The sequence below is a fragment of the Cicer arietinum genome, chromosome 8 (assembly GCF_000331145.2).
Source record: "Cicer arietinum cultivar CDC Frontier isolate Library 1 chromosome 8, Cicar.CDCFrontier_v2.0, whole genome shotgun sequence".
NCBI classification, from domain to species: domain Eukaryota; kingdom Viridiplantae; phylum Streptophyta; class Magnoliopsida; order Fabales; family Fabaceae; genus Cicer; species Cicer arietinum.
In genome coordinates this window covers 5,416,447-5,442,037 of record NC_021167.2, presented here as the reverse complement: position 1 = coordinate 5,442,037, position 25,591 = coordinate 5,416,447, and the positions used below count along the sequence as shown (strand labels likewise).

At 33.5% G+C, this 25,591-nt stretch overlaps 5 protein-coding genes across 5 annotated transcripts; 2 read left to right on the top strand and 3 right to left on the bottom strand.

Moving 5' to 3' along the window:
• The first annotated feature begins 281 nt into the window (after positions 1-281).
• LOC101515298 (beta-galactosidase 3) lies at positions 282-6,339 on the top strand. The gene is made up of 19 exons (XM_004512028.4): positions 282-685; positions 813-908; positions 989-1,101; positions 1,191-1,257; positions 1,431-1,523; positions 1,690-1,833; positions 2,077-2,165; positions 2,247-2,352; positions 2,434-2,521; positions 2,732-2,850; positions 2,934-3,098; positions 3,265-3,449; positions 3,800-3,909; positions 3,998-4,107; positions 4,260-4,370; positions 4,451-4,564; positions 4,649-4,851; positions 5,214-5,550; positions 5,781-6,339. The coding sequence occupies exons 1-19, from the start codon at positions 521-523 to the stop codon at positions 5,907-5,909; spliced, it is 2,544 nt and encodes an 847-aa protein (XP_004512085.1). The 5' UTR covers positions 282-520; the 3' UTR covers positions 5,910-6,339.
• A 168-nt stretch (positions 6,340-6,507) lies between these two features.
• Positions 6,508-8,301, bottom strand: LOC101514324 (thioredoxin H1). The gene is made up of 3 exons (XM_004512025.4): positions 8,143-8,301; positions 7,114-7,236; positions 6,508-6,866 (listed from the first exon to the last, which is right to left on the bottom strand). Exons 1-3 carry the CDS (start codon positions 8,236-8,238, stop codon positions 6,723-6,725), a joined length of 363 nt encoding a protein of 120 aa, XP_004512082.1. The 5' UTR covers positions 8,239-8,301; the 3' UTR covers positions 6,508-6,722.
• Positions 8,302-10,044: 1,743 nt separating this feature from the next.
• Positions 10,045-11,925, bottom strand: LOC101514644 (protein RTE1-HOMOLOG). Its single transcript, XM_004512026.4, has 3 exons — positions 11,767-11,925; positions 11,232-11,527; positions 10,045-10,675 (listed from the first exon to the last, which is right to left on the bottom strand). The coding sequence occupies exons 2-3, from the start codon at positions 11,505-11,507 to the stop codon at positions 10,253-10,255; spliced, it is 699 nt and encodes a 232-aa protein (XP_004512083.1). The 5' UTR covers positions 11,508-11,527; positions 11,767-11,925; the 3' UTR covers positions 10,045-10,252.
• An 886-nt stretch (positions 11,926-12,811) lies between these two features.
• On the bottom strand, positions 12,812-15,588 carry LOC101514974 (protein WALLS ARE THIN 1-like). Its single transcript, XM_004512027.4, has 6 exons — positions 15,287-15,588; positions 15,081-15,143; positions 14,872-14,988; positions 14,376-14,778; positions 13,488-13,639; positions 12,812-13,299 (listed from the first exon to the last, which is right to left on the bottom strand). The coding sequence occupies exons 1-6, from the start codon at positions 15,463-15,465 to the stop codon at positions 13,125-13,127; spliced, it is 1,089 nt and encodes a 362-aa protein (XP_004512084.1). The 5' UTR covers positions 15,466-15,588; the 3' UTR covers positions 12,812-13,124.
• Positions 15,589-16,044: 456 nt separating this feature from the next.
• Positions 16,045-22,993, top strand: LOC101513990 (uncharacterized). Its single transcript, XM_004512024.4, has 13 exons — positions 16,045-16,297; positions 16,415-16,573; positions 16,919-17,167; positions 17,279-17,398; positions 17,806-17,886; positions 18,310-18,405; positions 19,099-19,194; positions 19,874-19,927; positions 20,022-20,225; positions 21,078-21,203; positions 21,461-21,526; positions 21,655-21,954; positions 22,148-22,993. Exons 1-13 carry the CDS (start codon positions 16,235-16,237, stop codon positions 22,622-22,624), a joined length of 2,091 nt encoding a protein of 696 aa, XP_004512081.1. The 5' UTR covers positions 16,045-16,234; the 3' UTR covers positions 22,625-22,993.
• The last annotated feature ends 2,598 nt before the right edge of the window (positions 22,994-25,591 follow it).

Here is a 25,591-nt window from a genome sequence, read left to right as displayed (position 1 = left end):
GACGGTGTGTGACTTTTTTTTCATATAATATATTATTATAATAATTATTTTATCTTAAAAAAATAAAATTGTAATAATTATAAAGTGGTACGTTAATAATAGTATGTCACAGGCAGGCAGAGAAAGAGTTGATGGATTATATGGCTAGAAATGAGTGTGAATTCACAGAATTGTGAAACAGTTAGAACAAAAGCTGTTAGCATTTTATGACTTTATTTTTATCATCCTTATAAAATAATAATAAAGTGGTGTATTAAGGAGAGAGTCTCTTACGTTAAAACAAAACAAAAAACAGTGAATGAGTGGAGTTGCCATAACCATAACCCTTTCACCATTCTCATAGGATACCATACCATACCCACAAACAACAACAAAAAACCCTCCTTTTTCTTTTCCTTTCTCTTTTCCCCACACTATCTCTCTCTCTCTCTCTCTCTCTCTCTCTCTCTCTCTCTCTTATACTTCATTATTGTGTTCTGATCCTGCATTTCACACCCCCATCAACTTAGGAGAAGAAATTATGGAAACTAACTCAGTTTCCAAATTTCTATTTTTGTTTATTTCCTTTGCATTGTTCTTAGTTGTTTACTCTGATGTTACCTATGACAGAAAAGCTATCATTATCAATGGCCAAAGGAGAATCCTTTTCTCTGGTTCCATACATTATCCCAGAAGTACCCCTGATGTACAATTCCCTCATTTTCAACCTTACTTTTCTAAATTAAGAGAACAAAAAATATACAAACTTTGCTTATTTTATTTCCTAGTTTGTTTCTGAGTTTTCTTGATAAATGTGCCTTTTTTTTTTGCAGATGTGGGAAGATCTGATTCAGAAGGCTAAAGAGGGAGGTTTAGATGTAATTGAAACCTATGTCTTTTGGAATGTTCATGAGCCTTCTCCTGGAAATGTACTTCACTCTTTCACTCTATCAACTTTTTAATTTTGTTTTATTGTTGAATTTGAGTTTTATTAATTGTTTCAATGCAGTACAATTTTGAAGGAAGAAATGACCTAGTGAGATTTGTTAAGACAATACAGAAAGCAGGACTATATGCTCATCTTCGCATTGGACCTTATGTTTGTGCAGAATGGAATTTTGGGTACTCATTATTATCCTTAAAGTTTGTTGTTTTGGTCTTTTTGAGGGTTAATGTTTCATTGTTTAATGATTTTCTCTTGTCATGTTCAGAGGATTCCCTGTTTGGCTTAAGTATGTTCCAGGCATAAGCTTTAGAACAGACAATGAACCTTTCAAGGTCTCTTTTATTTATCGTTTTATATACTTTCTTCAAAACCAATTTTTGTTACAGCACTGTCTTTATATTATGTGTGTATATATATTATAATTAGTGCCTAGTTAGAAGGAAATTTGTGAAATTCCTTCACTCTTTCAACTGAAATAGATTTTTTTTAATGAATGGTGTTGCAGAAGGCAATGCAAGGGTTTACTGAGAAGATTGTGGGAATGATGAAAAGTGAACATCTCTATGAATCTCAGGGGGGCCCTATTATCCTATCTCAGGTGTAACCTCTATTGTTAATTGTTAATTTGCTTTATGTGTATTTGTAAACTACCAAATTTTACCCTTTGGTTTTTTTAGGAAAGGTACTAATTAGGGTAACATTTTTTCCTAGATCTAGCTTTGTAGCAACAATAATAATGATACATACATTTTATATTTTATCAGATTGAGAATGAGTATGGGGCACAGAGTAAATTATTTGGAGCTGTTGGCTATAATTATATGAACTGGGCTGCAAAAATGGCTGTTGAAATGGGAACTGGGGTTCCATGGGTGATGTGCAAGGAAGATGATGCTCCAGATCCAGTTGTAAGCATTCTCATTCTCTCCCTTTTAAAGTTTGTTAACATTATGCACCTGTAACATGTAGTAATGTATTAAGTTTTTCTTTTGGTTGTTCTATTTTTAATTATTATCTTTGAAAAAATTTATAGGTTAATGTAAAATTATAGGATCCTCCAAGTAGTAGAAGCCAATATTTTTTTATCTTCTAGAACCTTACATATTCAGGCATGTTGTTGATAAATTAATCTGTTTCATTTTATGTGACAGATAAACACTTGCAATGGCTTTTACTGTGATAAATTTACTCCAAATAAACCCTACAAGCCTACAATGTGGACAGAAGCTTGGAGTGGCTGGTAATAATTTTAATAGTTACTTTCATATTTTGGAATTGCGGAAATGGGACTGCATATAATTTTTTTATGTCAAACATGAAGGTTTTCAGAATTCGGAGGTCCGATTCACCAAAGACCTGTTCAGGATTTGGCATTTGCAGTAGGCCGATTTATACAAAAAGGAGGATCCTTTGTAAACTACTACATGGTTGGTTTTCTTATATCGATTTAACAAATGAAAATTCGGTGGTGACGTCAGCCATTTGAGTAACTTACCTTGTTTATGTAGTATCATGGAGGAACCAATTTTGGACGCACAGCTGGAGGCCCTTTTATCACTACCAGCTATGACTATGATGCTCCACTAGATGAATATGGTGAGAGCTGATATTTCTTTTTCTTAGTTACTTATGCATGAATATACAATTTTGAGTCCAAAAACTTACCACACTTCATTAGACTGAAGTAACACTTTATTACTCGATGCTTTCATTTCAAGATTTGGTTGTCGCAACTCACAACAGTACACACAAGGTGCATTGCTGAGCACTTATTGACTGCTTTTTGTTACAATATAATATTGACAGGTTTGATTAGGCAACCAAAGTATGGTCATCTAAAGGAGCTTCATAAGGCTATCAAGATGTGTGAACGAGCTTTAGTTTCATCCGATCCAGTTGTTACCTCACTAGGAAACTTCCAACAGGTTTAACTTACTTTCAAATGTTTTTGCTTTCGCTGTTCCATAAATTCCTTTATTGACACTTGTGAGTACTCATCCTTTCTCAGGCTTCTGTGTACTCTACAGAATCTGGAGATTGTGCTGCTTTTCTCGCAAACTATGACTCCAAATCATCTGCTAGAGTGATGTTCAACAATATGCACTACAATTTACCTCCTTGGTCCATCAGCATCCTCCCGGATTGTAGAAACGCTGTTTTCAACACGGCAAAGGTATGTAACAAAAGTGTCAGATATGAAGTCATCATACTCCATTGGTACTCAGATCTCAATTATGCTTCCTAGACACAATTTTGTTCACCTTCTACAGCTCCATTCAATATGGTTTAACAATTTAGCATTTTGTAAAACCACTGAATTGATTTTCTACCTATATTAGGTTGGAGTGCAAACATCTCAGATGCAAATGTTGCCTACAAATACTCAGATGTTCTCATGGGAGAGTTTCAATGAAGATACTTCTTCTCTAGATTACAGCTCTTCAACTACAATCACTGCTTCTGGTCTCTTGGAACAGATAAACGTAACACGGGATACAAGTGATTATCTTTGGTATATAACTAGGTAAGATTCATCTACTGCTCCTTAAGTGATTTTCTCGTCATCTACTGTTGGAAATATTTACGCCTTTGAAGAAAGAAAAGTCATTCTTTATTTTCATCCTACATTAACAACGACCAGTATTGAGTCATAATGCTCAGCAATTCTCTTTCACATTTCTAGCACACTATAGATCACTTGCAAGTTGAATAAACCAGGGATGCAAATGGTTGATATTTCTAGATGCTGTGTCGAATATTGACATCTAAAAGTGCACAATTTTGATTGAATCTCTAAGGTTCCAGCTGCTAAAAGAAGGAGGTTTAAAAACTATTTTGGCTATACTAATTTATTTCATGTCGATGTGTCTACAGTGTTGATGTTGGTTCATCCGAATCCTTTCTCCGTGGAGGTAAACTCCCCAGTATCATTGTTCAGTCCACTGGCCATGCTGTGCATGTTTTTATCAACGGTCAACTTTCTGGTATGTAGTTAGTTTGGTTCGTCAGCAGATCCCGTTTCCATCTAAAAGTGAAAGGAAACACGATATATAATAATATGAATGAAAACAGGTTCTGGCTATGGAACGAGGGAAGATAGGAGATTCAGATATACCGGCATTGTAAATCTTCGTGCTGGAACAAACACTATAGCTTTGCTCAGTGTTGCTGTTGGACTTCCAGTAAGTTTTGTTTTCCACCTTTATTTTCTGAAGTTCTACTGCAGTAAAATTGAGTTTTTGTACATGACCACGATTGCTTTTGTGCTCAGATAATTTTACTATGGGATTTTACTCGTACTAATATCATTATTTTCTGTTTTGTGCTATCAAAGAACGTCGGTGGACATTTTGAGACTTGGAACACAGGAATCCTAGGTCCAGTTGTTCTCCATGGACTTGATCAGGGAAAGTTGGACATGTCTTGGCAGAAATGGACTTACCAGGTTGCTTAGTGTTACTTTAGCTGCTTAAGTTGACCCAGTTACAATGAAATTTCAATTAACATGGTCTCTTCTTAAAACAGGTTGGGCTGAAAGGAGAGGCCATGAATCTTGCATCTCCATATGGTATCTCTTCTGTAGAGTGGATGCAGTCAGCGTTAGTTGTACAAAAAAATCAGCCACTGACATGGCACAAGGTAAAAATAAATGTCCCTGAGGATGACTTAAACAAAATATTAGACCTAAAAAATTATAAAATAGCTGATTAGTAAACTTTGCAGACTTTTTTCGATGCTCCTGAAGGAGAAGAGCCGTTGGCATTGGACATGGACGGTATGGGTAAAGGTCAAATATGGATTAATGGGGTAAGTATTGGAAGATACTGGACTGCTTCAGCTACTGGTAGTTGCAATGGCTGCAGCTATGCTGGGTCATTTAGACCTCCAAAGTGCCAGCTTGGTTGCGGTGAACCAACCCAACGATGGTAAGCATTGTTATTTGTTACTCTCTCTGTTCCTTTTTAACTGTTGTTTTTGTTGAAGAATTGTGTTATTTATTTGTTGTTTTCAAAGTTCAATGCAACAGTAACTATTATTTTGTCAATAATACCTTCAACTATTTATTGTAGAGAGAAATAGATGAAATGAGATAATAAATAGTTAAAGGTATTATAGAAAAATGAAAAGTAATTTCATCAAAAGTAACAATTTTTTGGTTTTATTGATGTGTAATTTGTAAATAACCTTAAAATGACAAGTAAAAAGGAACGGTGGAAGTGACATTGTAGGTGATGCATGAGTGACTCAAGGAAAAAATATCTTACATATGGGTTATTTCATGTTTCAGGTACCATGTACCACGATCATGGTTGAAGCCAAATCATAATCTGTTGGTTGTTTTTGAGGAACTTGGAGGAGACCCTTCAAAAATTTCATTAGTAAAGAGATCAGTGAGTAGTGTGTGTGCTGATGTATCAGAGTACCACCCAAATATTAAGAATTGGCACATTGATAGCTATGGGAAATCAGAAGAGTTCCATCCACCAAAAGTTCATTTGCATTGCAATCCTGGCCAAGCTATCTCTTCTATTAAATTTGCAAGCTTTGGAACTCCTCTGGGAACTTGTGGAAATTATGAACAAGGAGCTTGCCATTCTTCTGCATCCTATGCCATCTTAGAGAAGGTAAGTCTTCATTTAACAAATCCAACATTGACTTTTACTATTAGAAAAAGTTGAATTAGCGATGGAAAGTCAGAAACGGAAAAACATTAAATTGTTTCTGATTATGTTGCTCTAAAATTGTGACCAATTTCATTTTTTTCGTCTCTGATTTCTGTGGACGGTTCATTTGTTGACAACTATTTCTTTGGATGATAACATTGCTCATGCTTGTCTTTTTCATTTTTATACAGAAATGTATAGGAAAGCAAAGATGCATAGTAACTGTATCAAACAGTAACTTTGGTCAAGACCCGTGTCCGAATGTGTTGAAGCGGTTATCAGTTGAAGCTGTTTGCGCTCCATCTACTACCACCAATTAAAGGGACTGATTGGTTATCAAAGCACCATTTTTAAGTGTAATTTGAAGTCACTTATTAACCAGGAAAGTTGAAAGAAAAATAAGCGGAGAATAGGTAAAGTGAGTGCCATAGTATTGTTTAGGGGAGTAAGTAGCTTGTTATAATGTTGTGCCAAAGGCACATGGTTTTTAATTTAATTTAATTTAGTTGTGTTAAAATTAGTCATTGTTCTATATTCATTCAAGAGTCTAAAAAATTGGACCCTTGTGAGTGTGAATTTGGAGTTCTAGTACCCAGCCTATGTGTTTTAGTCGGCTATGGGCACTAGAAAGAAAGGCAATTTCACTTGTATGGTGTGTTTTCATTTGTTTGATTGGAGTAAATTAAACTCCAAATTAGGTTCAAGTTAGGAGCGGATCCTAATATAACCATGATGTTTGTTGGAAGTTCACTATTCTGTGCATTTTGCTCTTATATTCGTTACCTCGTTGGTTTTTACTTTTAATGGCATAAAATTAACTGAACCACACCATAGTGGTATTCTATTTGCCATTGAATTATAACTTTTAAGTCTAAAACCAATAGTACTAGAAATAATAATGAATATTTCTCCAAGGGGTAACTAGAAAACTCATGTCAATTAAAAATGAATAATATAACATCATCACCCACAATTATTTAAGAAATGACAAAATCAAGACTTCAATAGTCATAGACGATACGTCATGGCCTATATAAAGCTCTACGGTGCAATTAAAAAAAAAAAGTCCACTAAAAGATGAAAATAATAATGAAAATGAAGGTGTGAAGCTATCAACAAAACCAACAGCAAAATTAAGCATTGGCTGATGCCACATGTTTCTCTATTGTCTGCTGCAGCTCTTCTTTCTTTGCTCCTACCACTTTGTCCAAAATCGTTCCCTCTTTCACAAACACAAATGTGGGCATAGCCTCAACAGCCCAATCTTGAGCAACAGACTGCAATGCAATCAACAAATTATTTATCATTCATCTCTATTCTCTAAATGCACCATGAGTAATTTTTATATTGATGTCTAATGAGAATGCAATAATTTACAATTATTTTTCAAATGTGATTGAATAGTGGATGTATGTGACAATAAGATGAATTCTGATTGTATGTCGATATAAAATTAATTTATACTCACAATGCATATAATGTATATTTGTTAAACTTTTATGAAAATAAATTAGAATTTGTTACCTTTAATTCGTCCACATCCACCTTAATAAATATGACATTTGTAAACTTCTTAGCTAGCTCACCAAGGAATGGTGCAATGAAACGGCATGGTCCACACCAAGAAGCAGTAAAATCAACGACAATCTAGTTCAATTAGAAAGGTAAATATATATTTCAAATTTCTACATAATAATAGCATATAATTTGATGAATTCCTGAATCTCATATTATAAGTTTGCACTAAATTAAGATATATGATACTAAGACAAATCATTAAAAAAAATGATTTTGAAAGATTTGGGAAGAGAGATGCATGGAATGCCACTACAGACAGAGAACATGGTGAGTTCATCATGAAGTTACTATTATGTAATGTAATTACAACTAAAAAGTACTATTATGTGACTTTATATCGGTATATTGACAAAATCTCCCACAAAGAAAAAGTTAGATCAGTTTATAAAAAATACACCTTTTATATACAGGTTTCATAAGGATCAACAAAAATCCAACATCAAAAAATTAATAGTACTCAGACTGATTCCCTACAATACACTAAATCAGTTTTAAATTAAACAAATACACTAAAAATATTTAAAACGTTATTTTCATGAAAAAGATGTGATCTCATTTTCATTGAAAAAAAAAACTGAAAGAAATCCGAGAGTATGACATTTGAATATAAGATCAATTTTACGTTTCAGAACCTTCTACATTCTCTCTCCTCTGTATTCTTCATACACATCGTCATCATAAATAATAAACGACCACAAAAAAAAAACCTAGAATAATGTTTCAAAACCATGGCATGAGAATAATAACCAACAATGATCAAATCTACAAACAACCTTTTTCACATTAATATTTTCAAAGCCAGATGCATCATTTAAAACAAAAACAAAAACAAAAACAAAGGAATACTCATTATTTAGATCATGTCACGTTCAGAAACAACAGAAATGGAAGCCATAGATTGAGATCCAATTCTGAATAAAAAATAAAAATAGTTTTTGATATATATATGTATATAGGGTAGTAATATTATAATACCAGTTTCTTAGATTCATTGCCCCTATGAAGGATATCGTTCCATGTATCAACGCTGTGACAGCTGATTACTTGTCCCTCTTCTGATGAACCTGCCATTTTCTCCAAATTCTTTTGTTATAACTAACTTTATTATTATGTAGCCATAGCCGCTGCAAAACCACTGCTTTATATAACAAAAACAGGTTAGGAAGCCTTCTAAATTAAAAGCCTTGGCTTTGATATTATTTTACGAGTTTGCCACTAACCATAATTAACTCTAGACTGCATGCAAGACTTTTTCCCTGTTTTACTATAATTAATCCATTTGCAACCAAAATAATTATTTTAAAATGAATGATTCATCCATTTTCAATGCATTTTTAATACTATTTAAATTATGCAATATTTTTTTTATATATTTATGATATTGATAATGCATAGATATTTAATAAAAATAATTAAGTAAAAGTACTATTATTTATTTTTAATTTATATGTTTTTTTAATATATGTTAAATGATTAAATGACTCATTGTTATAGAACATAAGAGTATTAAAGATCCTTTTTCAAATTAGAATAAAATAATAACAAAAATTTGACAAAAAAAGAAAATAATAATGATTCTTCTTAAATTTAGAATTTAATAGCGTACAAATTTATTACATTGAATTCATTCAATGCCAAATATTTCCTATTTAAGAGAAAAAAACAAAAATCATTATATAATTTTTTGTCTCACTACATTTGTTAGAATACGTTGTTACACTTTATTTTCTTGTCGTTGATTTTTAAAAATAATTTGAAGAACTTTTTTAAATAATTAACCATTTAAAAAAAATTCATTTATTTGTTACTACTTTTTAATAAAATGAGTAAGAAATCCAACCGAAAAGGGATCGTACATCCTAAACAGATAAAGATGAAGCAGAATTGCAACCGACGCAGTGACTTGGAGAAATTCGATTTTGGGACTTGGGAGGATATGATTTTGGAAGAGTAAAGAAATGTGAGTTCAAACAAAGAAGGAATGCCAAATATTTTCTCAAGAAAATTAAAGGAAAGGAAAATAAATTGAGAAGAAAGAAAATCTAAGATAATGAATGCAACGGATTTTTCTTTCAAGGTGGATACTAAGATTGCTCTCATAACATGTTAGTAAACACGACCTTCATGGAAAGAGAAAAAGACAAATCTAAAATTGTATTATATCGGTGAATGTAAAATAATATAAACGAGGAAAAGTAAACTGACATCAAGTAACTACCTCCTACATATAGAGAACCAACTACTAACTAAATACTTCCGAATTATCAACTACTAATATTTGTAACAGTCTCTTCAACTTTGATATTGATAATTAAGTTCTGACCTAAGATCTATTAGTCGCGTGTTTATTGTTATTCAATGAACCTAGACCTCTTTTCCACAATGACTATGTAATATTTTTCCCTCTCTTTGTTTGGGCAAGTATTTGTTAATTGTTCTTTGTATGTGGCAAATCTTCTGTCCTGTGCTTTTTCTTGCTAATCGATAACTTCGATAACTTCAATAATCAAACAAGCCATATTCAATAACAATGAAATATTGAAATAGCAGCTCCCCTCCTTTTTCCAAATTAAAACAATGTGAAAGGCCGATCGAAATCCATAGCTACAACTATCACTCTACTTCCGTCACATGGAAGGAGGACAAAAAGACAGTCTTGGTGTCAGAAAGATAAGAAACAGGATACTGCTACATGTTCTATCATCTCCATGAAAAACTGTAAACATTTGGCTCCAAAGGGTAGTTCCTTTAGAACCAAAGAACAGTGTCCTTTGGTGCCAAACATATATTTGCAAATTTTCAACATTAAATCACGCATAGCACAATATCGCTGAAGAATTCCAACTAAGCAACAAACTTTTGGCAACAAGATTCATCTGAATACAGAAAATATATGATTATATATCACAAAAAGTCGAATGCATTCCAGTTTTATACAAAAAAATGCGGCAGTAGAAGAGACAAATACTACAGTGGAATCAGATTCCTAAATCTTAGCACAAAAAGTATACGTTTATGTTCACAAACTAGGAATCTACTACTGTTTTCTACAAAGTATAATGGATACCAGTATGAAAAACAGATACTACAACTGAATCAGATTCTTAAAACAGTACGTGCCAAGAAGGAACCAACCAATAAGAACTGCAGTGAATAAGGACCAAAATTTTAGAAAAGTGAAGCCTCCCAATGTGACTCCAAGAAAAAATACAATCACAAATGGTAAAATAGTTTGGAGCATAGATGCTTTGCTGACCCAGCGTCCGTTGAGTAAAATGAAAATCGCAAGGTTCACTACATTCCATCCACTGGACAGGTAGCCGAGCCTGTTCAAATTATTGGCAACAAATGAGTGGCAGTTGCACGTAAATAGACTGTAAGACCGGTGTTGGAATTCTTGAGTGCTTTTCCTTAGAGCATCGTCCCAGGTCCTCAACTCGCCTCCAGTTTCATGCTGCAGGTAGTGTTCCTCACCCTTGTATGCAGACTGGCCTAAAGGGATGCAACACTGTGCCAGCAGTTATTTCAAACATCATTAGAGAAACAATTCAGGAGTAGAAAACCAATAGGTTAAAAATTTGGACAAGTTAATACAGTGCTTATTTTGATGTTCAAACTCACTCAGTGAGTGTTGCTGTGCCTCCAAAACAAGTATACTTTTTTTTGTATGAAAGCCAAAACAAACACACTAAAAACAATGCTGTCAAATAGCATGGCACAATAGTGTAGCAGAATTTGAACAAATTGATATTGTTATGCAATAGCTATTCAATACAAAGTGTTGTCAAATAGTGGCTATAGCATTAGCTGTACTACAGCTTTTATAGCATAGAGAAAAATTTAATAAACCACTATTTTATGCGATCTGCAATGGACATAAGATGTTCTTTTGACATACAGGTCTTCACAGCTGCCAGAAGGGTCCACCCAGCTTAAATCACAGCATGGTGCAAAAATTAAGAAGTTCATGGTATATAATCTTGCTCTCCGTGTCATGATTAGTTCAACTCTTAACAAATTGCATTTTCTATTAACAGAATAAGAGACTGATAGAAGAAAGCTACCTTTTCTTTGGGTATTTGAAGATAGCGAGTGGCAGCACCAAATGCAAAATTGTCGACACAAACAAAATTAGGACCTGCAAAATCCAAAATAACACCATCCTCTCTACATATGCCAATGTGACCAATGAAAGGAATGAACCATGAGATGACAGGAAGTGGTGACCAAACAACAGAGCACGGAAATCGAGCCCTCCTAGGATCAATTGAATGAATTTGGGAAAAACCTCCTTCCATCATCTCTTGCTGTTCGGGATCCAAATCCAACTCTGCTTCCATTGGGAGAATACTGTCTTTGCCTATGCATAATTAATTATATAACAGAAGGTGTAGCTATTACTAAATTGCCATCATCATCAACAACATATACAAATACAAATACACAGAAACCTTTGTAAATTATAAATAATGATTCATTGATGGTGAAATTGCAAAGCAGGAGAAGAGAAGAAACCCTAGTTTAAATTATAAATTATCGTTGCCATTTAAGTAATAATAACATGAATAAGAGAAAGAGAGATAGATCCGATGCAGTTACCTCGTGAAGCAGAAGCTAGTGGTCCATTTGTGCAGCTGAGTATAATTTCATGCCAACATTCGAAACGTAGAGTAAAAACAAACGCAGAAGGGAAATAAAGTTATGAGTAAAATTGAGATGATTTACTTGTTGTTTGATATGATAGTAAATGAAAGGACTGATTATCTTTCCTCAATTGACTGAGTAGAGAATAAGAGGAAAAAATGAGACATTTAATAAAAAATACATAAGTACTCTTAAGTAAATAATTAAATAGGATAAATAAATTTAATTAAAAGAAAAATAGGATAAATAATAATAAACGAATAATTTTACATTTATTCACAATGATTTTGATATTTTATTGAATTGAAATTGACAATGTCCTCTTAAGTAAATATTTTATTCACAATGTGCTATGGGCTTTTATGTCATTTCGATACGAAGGAAAGGATTTTTTGAAAATCGTAATTCTTTCCACGTAGTTTCTCTTATTGCAAACAATGGGTATAGGTGGGTAGGTAGGAGAAAACAAGAGTTAGACAAATGTTTAATTAAATGAAATCAAATTCACGGCGGTAATTGCATAACACAGTAAATTTAGATAGTGGCTCAAATTACACACATTGATTTACATCAAACAGGTGCATCATACAGTTACAGTAAAAAATTCGGTTGCAAGAATAAAAGTTCAGTTCCAGTGAATGAAAATGCTGTTTTCCTCTTTTTATTATAGTTGAGATGATGATTTGATGGCTGTAGGTTTGACCAAACCAACTTTGAAAAATATATTTATTTTCTTTTATTTTTATGGAATTAACGTTGATTTGAGTTATTGTTGTCAAGTGTAAAGACGATAATAGAAATAGAAGTTAACCTATGCTTTCGAGGATTATTGTTAGTCTCATATTTGAGCGATACTTTGGTTTATCCAATTTTTTTATAGAGATCATCAAATACTAATAAGCAGCTTTGGAAGGAGGTTCTTCATTGTGTAAGATATTTGATGAATTAATGACAGGGATTGCATTTCTGATGATGGAAGAAGCAAAGTGCAAACAAAGAATGGAGACTCTAAAACAAACCTAGCCACGTTAATGACCAAAGCTAGCTACCGCCAATAAACAAGCAGAGGCTACTAAAAGGGGTGTAATATTTTTTGTGGCTAGCTTATAATTCATTAATACAACATAAAAATCAGTTATCTATCAGTTGATGTCCTTGTGTATATATTCAACTAACTTATGGACTATATATTAGTAATTGTAGTGCATCCATATCAGTAGTTGGTACTTGCAAAAATACCCTGCTACATCAAATAAATGATGTAATATTTGTTAATACATTTTTACTAGCATACAAAATTATTCCCCTAACATCTAAGAGTTGTGAAGAGGAATCAATGGTTGGATGAGGGAAGAGCTGTCACTTTTTTCTTCCCACTGATTCTCAGGCTCAATGGAGACTATGAATTCCTCACCAGACTTAATTTCTCGACTTCTTCCCCAGACAACAAGGTATAAGCCAGATATAATTAAGACAGCTCCAATAATCCTGCGCCTCAAAATTGAAAACAATAAGATATCTATAGCATATAAGCAAAGGAACTGAATAACATATTAACAAAGCTTCTATAATAAAAAATTTAGACTTTCCTTTATGCAGATAACATATTTTGTCATATAATAGTTTATAGGAAATAAATTGAAATTGAAGTTACTTGGATTATAGTAAGAACTTACCCTCCCAAGAAGAACTCTTCACCAAAAGCAATGGATGCCATCAAAGCTACAAGTAATGTTTGTAAGGGAAGATAAATTGAAGCAAGCACTGGCCCTCCTTTGCTAATAGTCCATATTTGTATTGCTGCTGCCAGCCCTGAAGTCACCAGTCCCTGATACAAACCACCCTATTTTGTCATTTTAATTGTTAAAATGAGTTTTGTAGACATCAAAAGTCATTAATCATGATCCCCTATTAAGGCCTGTTTAGATTGATTTATTTTATTGATATAAGCATTTATGAGACCGTTTAGAAGAACTTATGGAACAACTTATGACATTTCCATAAGCTGTTTTCAGCTTATTTCTGTAAACTTTTTGCAATAGCTTATGAAAACAACTTACAACTTACATGAAAATAGTTTGACTTAATTTTATCTTCTATTATAGAAATAGATTATGCATAAGCACTTATATGATAAGGACTTAATTAAGTTGTCTATTCAAACAAGGCATAAGGCTGCACTTTGAAGAGCTTATTTGGGCTTTTCTGATGACATAAGCACTTATTTGACATGCCATAAGTGTTTGGAAGAGCATATGAAATTATCTTATGATGCTCCCATAAGCTATTTTTCAGGTTAGTTAGAGATTACCCTCATTTCCTCTCCAATTATTTAAAAAAACTTTTGTATTATAAGTGTTTATCTAAGTTGCATATTCAAATGCATCCTAGGTAAGAAGACAAAACCAACTCAAGCTTGCTACGATGATGCATAATACTTGAAATTTTAACTTCCATCATTAGCCAAAAAGTAAACTGATAAATTATCTATAAAGATGGAAACATGAAGTAACAAGCATGTTAATGAAAGATGCAGATTGAGCAATCAAGTTTGATTTACAAACCGAGTACAAAACACTGTAGGCCTCTTCACTTGAATTGAGCTGCCAAGCTTTAGGATCCTTCTCAAGAAAAACTGCAATTGCCACAAACTGCAAAACACCAAAGAAGCAAGTAAAAGCAGAAACTGTAAGTGGAGCTGAGTACTTTTTAAGAACAAATGCTTGCATCACAATCCAACCAGACCAACACAAGCAGTGACCAAAGAGAAAGATGCCACCCAAGTTCCAGTTTTTCCCATTTTCATCACCAAATAGAGACAAGAATTGCCCCTCATGTAGTGCTAATTGTGGAGCATAAATGATAGGTCCTTTGTAAAGGGTAATGACTGAAGCTCCTCCAACAGAAGCAAGGACTCCAAGAACCTTAGCCATACCATCTATCTTATTTAAGTGCAAACTCTCATACCTGCACTTTCACATACATAAATGAACAAGTTTATGACTATATCATAAGAAAGGTTTTCACTTTATGCTCTAGAAATCATGGGTTATAGCTTGCCTTATTATAACAGCCATTAGAAAGGTAAGGGCTGGAACAGAATTTTGCATAGCAGAAGCAAATGTCGGCGATGTGTTGTCCAATCCCAAGAGGTAAAATCCTTCTTTCATTGTTATTCTGTAAAACATCAAAGAAGGTAGCATTTTAACTTACATAAACATGTCTTGTCAATGAGTTGGAGTGGCTTCACGGAAAGAGAATTAATGTACCCAACAAGTCCAAGTAGGAAAAATTGTAGCAGACAATAGTTGGTTATTGGAGGCCTGTCTTTCCTGATAAAGAGGGAAAGAAACAGATATAAACAAGAACAAAAAAGTGAGAGAGTTGAATAATGAACACTATAACTTTAATTTGCTACTATATAGTTATTTGGTATAGATAGGTAAAGTAGAAAGTGCACATATATAATATATACTTTTCAGTGAAATATGCAAGTGGGGCTAGAAGAATGAAAGCGGTGATGTTTCTATAGACAGGAAATACAAGCTTGCTGACTCCAGTATTAAGTGCAATTCTGAGGAATATATGATTTCCTGCATGACAAAATTGTAAAAATGTTAAGGCTATGTGTAGCTTAGCTCGTTCAGCCACCATTTTCTTTTGGTATTGATGATTTGGATCTACCCAGAGAAGTAATGAGAGTTCAATATTAGCTTAGAACTGGTTGACTAAGAGAAAAGAGGGCAAAAATATCTGCTAGCTGATAGAGAGATCTTTGTATCTATTATCTAATTGTGGAATTTTTTTATAAAAAAAGACAAGTTTAATGTGTTTTGTTAGCATTGTATGTCGTTGTTATCTGATTAGATCTCAAATTTTTTATATTATATTATGTAATGTGATGTCGTATGAGATTTGAAATACAACTCTAGTAGGCAAAATAAGAAATTATTGTCATGTAAGGAATCCCTTGTATTGTACTATTACGATGACTCTATGACACTAGCAATGATGGGTTGAAATGTTCAAAAAAGTCCAAATGCTTTGATGACTCTATGACACTAATCTATTTTAGTGAATTCAATCAAATCATATAAATTTATCATGTAAGTAAGTAATATTATTCGGTGATAAACAAATAAATAATTTTTATTAAAATAGCCAAACATATTCATTAAAAAAATTGGAGTTACATTGAGTTTTTAACTTTTTTTATTTATTTATCAAAAAAACTTTTCCACGGCACGATGTCTAGTATTTGGTACGAGGAAACAAATAAAAAAATTGAAAGAGGCAATTGTTACCAGTAGTGGATTGTTGAAAGAAGATTGTAGGCACAGGCACAGGCACAGCAAGTCAAGAAGAAGTGGGTGTCTGTTGTATTGAATGTTGTTGAATAGATCAAGAAGCTGAATTGCACATCATGAGGAAGCGTGATTTGGCCATTCTCATGCTTTCCGCTTTCGCTATTTTCTTCTCTCTTCAGGTGAAACCTTCTCACTCGATTTTTCACTGTTAAACCCTAACCCCTGCTTTCCTATTCATTCAATTCTATCTTCCAATTTCATTTCATTGTCTTGATCGTTAATTTCAATTCATTCAGCAAGATGGCGGTGTTTCCTTCAAAGAAGCCTGGATGCACCTAACCGATGAATATCCCATCAAATACGAAGCTGAACGCCTTCCCCCTCCGCTAGTCGCCGATCTCAATGGAGATGGTAAGAAGGAAGTTCTCGTAGCTACTCACGATGCCAAAATTCAGGTTCATTCAATCCCCAAAAAGTTTCCTCATCTTTACCATTTCACAATTTTCACTTCACTTTTAAAATTTCATGCTTTTGTTATCCTTCACAATTCAACGTGAATTTCTGCAATTATGGTGTGTTCCGGTGTCCTACACACGGCAATGTCTCACACCAATTGGTTACATTCCATTAATTAACTTCTCAAATTATTACTGGTCTCGACATATTAGTGTCGTGGATGTCATGCATTGTCGCAGAAACATTTTGTATTTGTTTTTTTGGTTTAATTTGTCAATTAGATTGTTAGGAATGGTACAAGTAATAGTAGTAACTGGATTTTGTATCTATGGTGGATGTCTCAGATTTTGGAGCCCCATAGTAGGCGTGTTGATGAAGGATTCAGTGAGGCACGTGTGTTGGCCGAGGTGTCTCTGTTGCCTGACAAAGTGCGTGTCATGTCTGGGAGACGTCCTGTTGCTATGGCCACTGGTTATATTGACCGCTATAAAATTGGTCAACCACATAAACAGGTTTTGGTTGTAGTAACGTCGGGTTGGTTTGTAATGTGTTTTGATTCCAACCTCCAAAAGTTGTGGGAAAATAATTTGCAGGTACAGTGTTTATGTTGGGCCATATTTCAATTGATAGAATTTTCACTTAACCTTTTTGATTTTCTTATTATATTATGTTAGTTTACTAACTGTTTTAATTGTTGTTAACAGGAGGATTTTCCCCATAATGCTCACCATAGGGAAGTTTCAATCTCTGTAAGCAATTATACTCTGAAGCATGGAGATACAGGATTAATCATTGTTGGTGGGAGGATGGAAATGCAGCCACATGTATGTGCTACTTTCATTCTTGTTTCCTGTTTTGTTATTCTTTTTTGCCAATTATGCATGTCGGCTTTCTATATGCTAATGGAAAAACTCGCAATTTAATGTGGGTAGTGTGTATTTCATCTTTCATAAAAGTGAAAACTCTTAAATTTATGAGTAGCATAAGGTCGTAGATATCTTGTTTTCTTGGCAGAGATGAAAGTTCCTCAGCAATTTTATTTGATAAAGTATGACAGTAATGTGGGTTTGCTGTTACTTCTTGAGTTTCAGAAATTTCTATTTGTTATTTCATTCTTGTAATGGTAATGATTTTGGAGTTGTTTATCTCTAATTTATCTTTGCAATTATTGGTTTTATCTTCTAATCTTATGGTTTTGATGTAGCTTATGTTGATTGCTTTCTACTTTCAGATTTTTATAGATCCTTTTGAAGAAATGGGAATGGGAGCTAGATTTGCTGAGCAGCATAGAAGAAGTGCTACTGAAAAGGAGGTGTAGACACAATGCTAGTTGATGCTAAATTTTGTGCCCGTTATATTTTACTATCCTGTAGCATACTAATTTTGGGTTAAACTTCGAGACAAGTTTATTTGGTTTATTAACTTTACTTTGATTTTGGGTCTACGAGGATGACCTTATTCAACGCTCCTAAACAGTCAATTCAAAGTTCTGATATAAATAGATAATATAAAAGTTCACCAAGGCTTGGCCTATTTAAGTCAATAAATAACTCTACACCTGGCAGTAAGTAGTCTATAAACTTGACCTTCGCGATCAGATAGCTAAATATAGTTTCACTCCCTTTGTTTGGACTTTTCTTTTCCCAAAAAAAAGTATCAGGTGATTTTAATTTTCATCCTTCCTTAAGGTTGAAGGTTTTGATCGACTGTTTACTCTGTTCCTTGTCCTTGATAGGCTTCTGAAAACACTGGAACTGTGGATTTACGTCATTTTGCATTTTATGCATTTGCTGGTCGATCTGGCGTAGAACGATGGAGCAGAAAAAATGAGGTGATGTTCTTTCATCTTTGGTCTTTTAGCATGCTCTTTTTTTTGGATGTTTTCATCGTGCAAATATAAATCAAATTTATTTTTAATTTAAAATGCATTTTTCTTCCTTTTATTTTCTTGGTTTTAAAATGTTATATTTTCATTAAATAAATTTAAAATGTTGTATTTTCTATTTGGAAATTCATTAGGTGGTTAGTGAACTTTCTCTATTCTCTCTCCAAGTCTTATATAAAACTTTATCCCAGTGTTAAAAACTCAGTTCTAGACAGTATGTATTAGTATTTGTCCTGCAACAAACATAAAATCTAAAGAAAACTTATATATATTTAAGCTCACAAAATGCAGAACATATCGAGTTAGAGCTTAAATGTCAATAATAAGTTATAAGTTATGAACTATACCCCTGGAGATATTGAAGCCCTATTGTAACCATCTGTACTTGGACTTTAACCCACTGGTGCACAAATATGTATTTTTTAAAAAGAAAATTCAACAAACCAACAGAACCACCTTCCAACCAGCATAAATTTTAGTCCTTTCTGTCTTTGTCACCAGATAGATGTTTTACTACCAACATGGTGGTCAAGTTTGATTGAATATGTGATCTATGCTAGTCCACTATTTGTTTTGTTAAATGATCTTGTGCAGCCTTATCCTTTTTTCTGATTTCTTGTATTTCATTGCATTGTTTAGAACATTGAAGCACATTCTTCAGACGCATCGCAGTTAATTCCACAGCATAACTACAAACTTGATGTTCATGCTTTGAATAGCCGCAAACCTGGAGAGGTACCTATCTATAGCTGTTCCATTTAATCCTAATGGTATGTTGAATTGATGAAATGTGATGGAATCATGGAATAGAGTGACATAAAATACCATTCCATCCTAGGGGAATCATTACTTTTTCTTTTCATGTATCGATTTTATTCCAATCTAGAAATACATATTGATTTTACTGTTCTCCCCTTTAGCTCAGTTTACTTGTTTTGTTATATGTAAGTCGTACTGTAATTTCAGACTTATTACTTTTGCTATTCCCTTGCTTTCCTCATTAATCTTCTAAACAACTTCCAAATTTTAAAAAATACCATAAGGTCCATAACCTTAATGTGTTTAAAAATGTTGCAGTGCTTGTTGTCAATGTACTCCTAACTTCCTATAGACTAGAGAGTGGAGACTGGATTTCTAGTCATATCTTTGTGTTATTCACCTATTCTTTTAAAATGATCAACCCTTAAAACAAATATTTGTTTGTTAATATGGAGTTTACTATAAGAACTCTAGTACAACAGTACTCGTCCAAATCTACTCGAATTACTTTGTCAATTCCCTCCTTTGTGTGTGGAAATAGCAGCATGTGCAATAGTGGAGTGTTTCATTCGAATTTAATGCTATTTTGAAATCTTTGTTTATGATTACCTATATCTACCCATAAGATAGCTTCCCGTGACATGTGAAATTGTAGTTTGAATGCAGGGAATTCAGAGAATCAATCCTGGGAGTTATGCCACATCACTGGGTACACTATATTTGTCAACCTTGATTAACATTTGGTACTTTAGCATAATCTTAAATGCCCTAGTTAGTTGACTTTATATACATGCACTCATCAGGATAGGAGAGAAGATACTGTATTGAAGCTGGCCCACTTCAGGAGGCATAAGAGAAAAACATTGAAGAAAACACCTGGAAAGACTATGAATTACCCTTTCAACAAGCCTGAGGAAAACCATCTGCCAGGGAAGGACTCAACGAAAAAAATTTCAAACATAATCGGGAAAGCAGCAAAATTTGCTGGTTCGGCCAAATCCAAGAAGGTAATTAGAAACCATGTCATGCAACTGCTAACAAATTCATTCAATTGTTGTTGACATGTGATAATTAGTTTTAAGATGCCTATAATTGGACAACTCATAAATTCTTTTCCAAACAGGATTTCAGCTAGAAGCTTTTGTTGTCTTTATCCAGTAATAGAGCATCCTGTTTACTTCCCAACTATTGCATGTTCAATTTATTGTTATGTGATCTAAATCTTTGTGTTGGTGATATTCACAGCATCTATTGGTTTTAATGCATTTTGGTTAAACCTACTTTGAATTTGTGATGATAACCATTGCTCAGCATTTGTTTCTTTTTTCTCTCACCCTTCACTGCAAATGTATGGGTTAACCTGGCAGAAGTGTAAGTGTGTTCAAGAAAAGCTGTGTTCCTATAGAGGAAATGCTTCATGCCTGGGGAGTATTGAAAGTTAATTTACCTAATTGGCGGGGACGCGCTTTTGTTTAAATGGATTTTGAACTCACTCTTCTAATAATTTTAGTGCTTCCAAAATTTAGAATGTATATAAAACAAATTGAGAATTATTTTGTTCTTAGGTTGAGGCATTTCATGAAACATGGCATGTGCCAAAGCAATTACTTGGTGGAACAGTTTTTTTTCCTCCTCTGAAATTAGATAAACAGAGTAGTTGTAGATTTCGACTGTGGAAAGAATAACATGTCTAAGCTTGTTGATTGAATTTACTTAATTGAAGGTTTTCTCATTAAAGAAATCTCTTTTATCATGGATGGTATTATATGGGATTCTAAGAAAGCCTTTCTTTTTTACAAGGGTAGGGGGATTGCACTCTTTGACTTGTCATAATGTTTTTTTTTTCTTTTGGGATGCAGTATCCACCTTATGTTCCCACCATAACCAACTACACTCAAGTTTGGTGGGTTCCTAATGTTGTCGTGGCTCATCTAAAGGAGGGAATAGAAGCCCTTCATTTGGCATCTGGTCGAACAATATGCAAGGTAAATATAAAACTACTGATAAACTTGAAAGTTGATTAATACTTCACCATGCATATATTGATCAAGTCAAAACACAAAAAGATATGAGGCTATAAGTAGTTGTACAACATGATATTGTTCTCAGTTCTCACAAATATTTGCACCTGTGGTTATAGTGTTTAAATATGCCAGGTTTCAGCCAAAATCTTATTAGCTCTGTCACATTATTCTTTTGTAATCTTTTTGATCCAGTGAAATGATAAATTTGTTTATCTCAGCTTCACCTTCAGGAAGGTGGTCTACATGCTGATATTAATGGCGATGGAGTTCTGGATCATGTGCAGGTTCACATTTTTTTTTCCCCACATTTTTTGATAAACAAATAAGCCATATGTTATTAATTTAGCATGATAATTGATAACAAAGTGGGGGGTTTTCTTCTGCCTGATGTCTGAAAGATTTATCTTATCAGGCTGTTGGAGGAAATGGTGTTGAGCAGACTGTAGTTAGTGGGTCCATGGAAGTTCTACGTCCTTGTTGGGCTGTTGCAACGTCTGGCGTACCAGTACGGGAGCAACTCTTCAATGTATCTATTTGTCATTATACTCATTTTAACTTATTTCAACACGGAGAACTTTATAGAAGCTTCAGCCGAAGTTCAGATATGGCTTCTTTGGAGGTAGCGACGCCCATTCTCATTCCTAGAAATGATGGTCACAAGCACCGGAAGGGAAGCCATGGGGACGTTATCTTCTTGACAAATCGTGGAGAGGTATGTTACTGTTTTGTTTGACTAAATTTGGTTGTGCAACATTTGAGAGTTTGTTTGACCACTGATCAAAACTAGTTCTTCCCTTTTGTTTAGCAAATTATTTCAAGTTAGTAATCACAACTAATATATTTTCATGGCATTTGTGAGATATTCTGTACTTCCATATTGACTTTACAAAAATTGTTCCTTGCAGATTACATCATACTCTCCCGGTTTGCATGGTCATGATGCTGTTTGGCAGTGGCAACAATCGACTGGTGTCACATGGTCAAATCTACCTTCTCCAGCAGGGATGATGGAAGGTGGTTCAGTGATTCCCACATTAAAGCCTCTTCCCTTGCGGTTGCACGACAACCAGGAGATGATCCTTGCAGCTGGAGAACAAGAAGCTGTGGTAATATCACCCGGAGGTAGTATATTGGCTTCAATTGAACTCCCTGGCTCGCCTACACATGTCTTGATCCGTGAGGACTTCTCCAATGATGGGCTCACTGACCTTATTCTCGTTACCTCTTCTGGAGTGTACGGCTTTGTCCAGACTAGACAACCTGGTGCTCTCTTCTTCAGTGTGCTGATTGGTTGTCTTATAATCGTGATGGCTGTTATATTTGTCACCCAGCACATGAATTCCATGAAGGGGAAGCCTCGTCCATCATCCGGTCCTAGGTGAAATGCAGGAGCTGAAATTTATACTAGCTGAACTGTGCAAGTGCTTACAATGAAGAAGAATACATTGGGTATGTGCAACCAATGGAGCATCATGATTGTTCAAAATGCATAGATTTTAAGGAGATTTTGAGGAGATGCTGGACTGTCTAGGACGGATGATTGTAAAATTTAGACAGAAGTGACAGAATGTCCTTCATGAGGGAAATACGATGTTATAACATTATAAGGAAACTATACTCTTTGCATATGTTATCTGACTGTTGTTTAGAAGAGAAGCTATACTTTACTCACTTGTCAGCCGTTCACAATTAGTTGATGTGGTACTTGATAGTTGATTCATAACTGAAATCCACCTCAGTCTTTACTCTTTTATCTGGAAAAGGATTTTCTTGAGTTACACGATTCTTGAAAATTTGACCATCCTCTGATTTGCTTGGGATTTTGTTGTTTTTATTAATAACTACAAAAACATAACCTTTTTTAAAAAAATTCTTTCTATTTTTGAATATTTGTACAGAAATGGTAAACAAGAAATAATAAATAAATAAACCATGAAAAGGTGTTTACTTTTTATGTACAAACTTTGAAAACGAGAAATAAAACTAACACGATACTAATTTTATAATTATTATTAAACTGAGATGATAGATTTTAAACTCAGTCTTAATGTTCAAAATATTTAATTGATTTTAGTTTAGTTTTATTAAAAATGGGTAAGCTTTGGAACCGTTCCATTCATAGGATTTTCTTCAAGGGTCTTTTGGTCCAATGGAGGATGACTAGTAAATGCTCTAAGACAATTTAAGCCTTTGGTCCAATGGAGGATGACTAGTAAATGCTCTAAGACAATTTAAGCCATTGAGATCTACAATAGAACTACTCCCTCAAACTTTAAAATTAAGATTAAATAGATCAATTTTTTTAAACATATTTATATTTATATTTAACGAGTAATTCTCAAGTGAAATAGTGGAAGAAAGACATGTTAAATAGTCTTTTGTCTCACTCACAAATTAGTTCAAAACTATCACAATGTCATCCTTAATTCACATGTGATAGCATGTTAAATAGTCTTGGGTCCCACAATGTCATCCATAATTCATCTATGATACCATATATGTAGATGGATATTTTCATTTTTTTGAACTAGTTTTTGGGAATGAGAGGGAGAATATCAAATAAGAAAATTTTTATAATGGAAAGGTAAGATAGTTATAATTTGACTACACAACCATATATGAATAGTCATTCCTTTTTTTTTCTAATCATAGTTATTCATTTATGGTTGTATGGTGAAGATTTAATTATATATATATATATATATATATATATATATAACTTCAATAAACAACTCATGCAACATCACCATGTTCCCAAATTTTATTCAGTCTTTTTACATGAATTATAAATGAGTATGTCACGATTTCTTCAAAAAAAAAAATTAATCAAACTCATGATAATGTTACATTAAAACGGATAGTTGATATTTTGTTTGAAAAAAGGCTCTGGACCCCTCTAGAGAACTATAAAATTTGTTTGGAAAAAGGCTCGTCACCAAATCTCTGTGAAAGGGTTTTTATTGGAATGACTTGCTTCTGGTTGCGAAGAGTTCAACAAAACAGTCACTTATTGCACTAGAGACAGCGATTTGGACCTGACAGTTTCCATTGCGCACTTGATTTCTAAATCATCGTTAGAGACACAGGCCCACCTTTTTTTTTGTTTTTTATCCTTAATTCTTACGTCCTTTCATTTTCCATCACATGACCAATCTACATGCAAACACAATTACCCCAACTCATGCAACATCACCATGTTCCCAAATTTTATTCAGTCTTTTTACATGAATTATAAATGAGTATGTCACGATTTCTTCAAAAAAAAAAATTAATCAAACTCATGATAATGTTACATTAAAACGGATAGTTGATATTTTGTTTGAAAAAAGGCTCTGGACCCCTCTAGAGAACTATAAAATTTGTTTGGAAAAAGGCTCGTCACCAAATCTCTGTGAAAGGGTTTTTATTGGAATGACTTGCTTCTGGTTGCGAAGAGTTCAACAAAACAGTCACTTATTGCACTAGAGACAGCGATTTGGACCTGACAGTTTCCATTGCGCACTTGATTTCTAAATCATCGTTAGAGACACAGGCCCACCTTTTTTTTTGTTTTTTATCCTTAATTCTTACGTCCTTTCATTTTCCATCACATGACCAATCTACATGCAAACACAATTACCCATTCTTCATTTTTTTAGTTTTCCAATTCGTTTGGAAATTTTTTCCACTTATATTATCAATTTATTTCTCATCAATTATTTAAATCAAAATTGTAATACTACATGAAATTTGACTCATCTAAAGTGAAAAATTAGTAAATTAAATAAATCAATAGTTAATATTACATTAAGTGTGCATATCAAATAAAAAACAAAAGTTGAATATCATATTAAAATTTTGAATTGAAATGTGGTGTGATTGATTTTAGTTTAATGTGACGATCTTCATTGATCTTCTTATGACTCAATAAAGTAGTATTAAAGTCAATACTAAACTCAATGAAAAGACTTGTTGATATATTAAATGTGAATAAAAGTTCCATATTTGAAGAGAAAAAAAATGTCAAGCATAAAATTTTGGGTGGACGTGTGTTCAATCCCCTTGAGCGTGGTTACTAATTCTTACCAAAATATCAACTAATTATTTTTAATGGAATCTCTTGTTGCAATCATATTTTTTTCATTCACAAAACTTAAATCACATATATTGATTTCTCATGATCAACTTGTCTAAAGTAGGGTGACATGAAATTGATCAACATTGTTAGGTTAGAACTTCCACCCTGCCTTACCCCTCCGTGGGTTGACATGTCAACATGTTGACTCATCAATAACAAAAAAAAGAAATCATATTATCTTTATCTCACAATGAGTGAATTAATTAGTTGAAAAGAAATTCAAAATGAATTA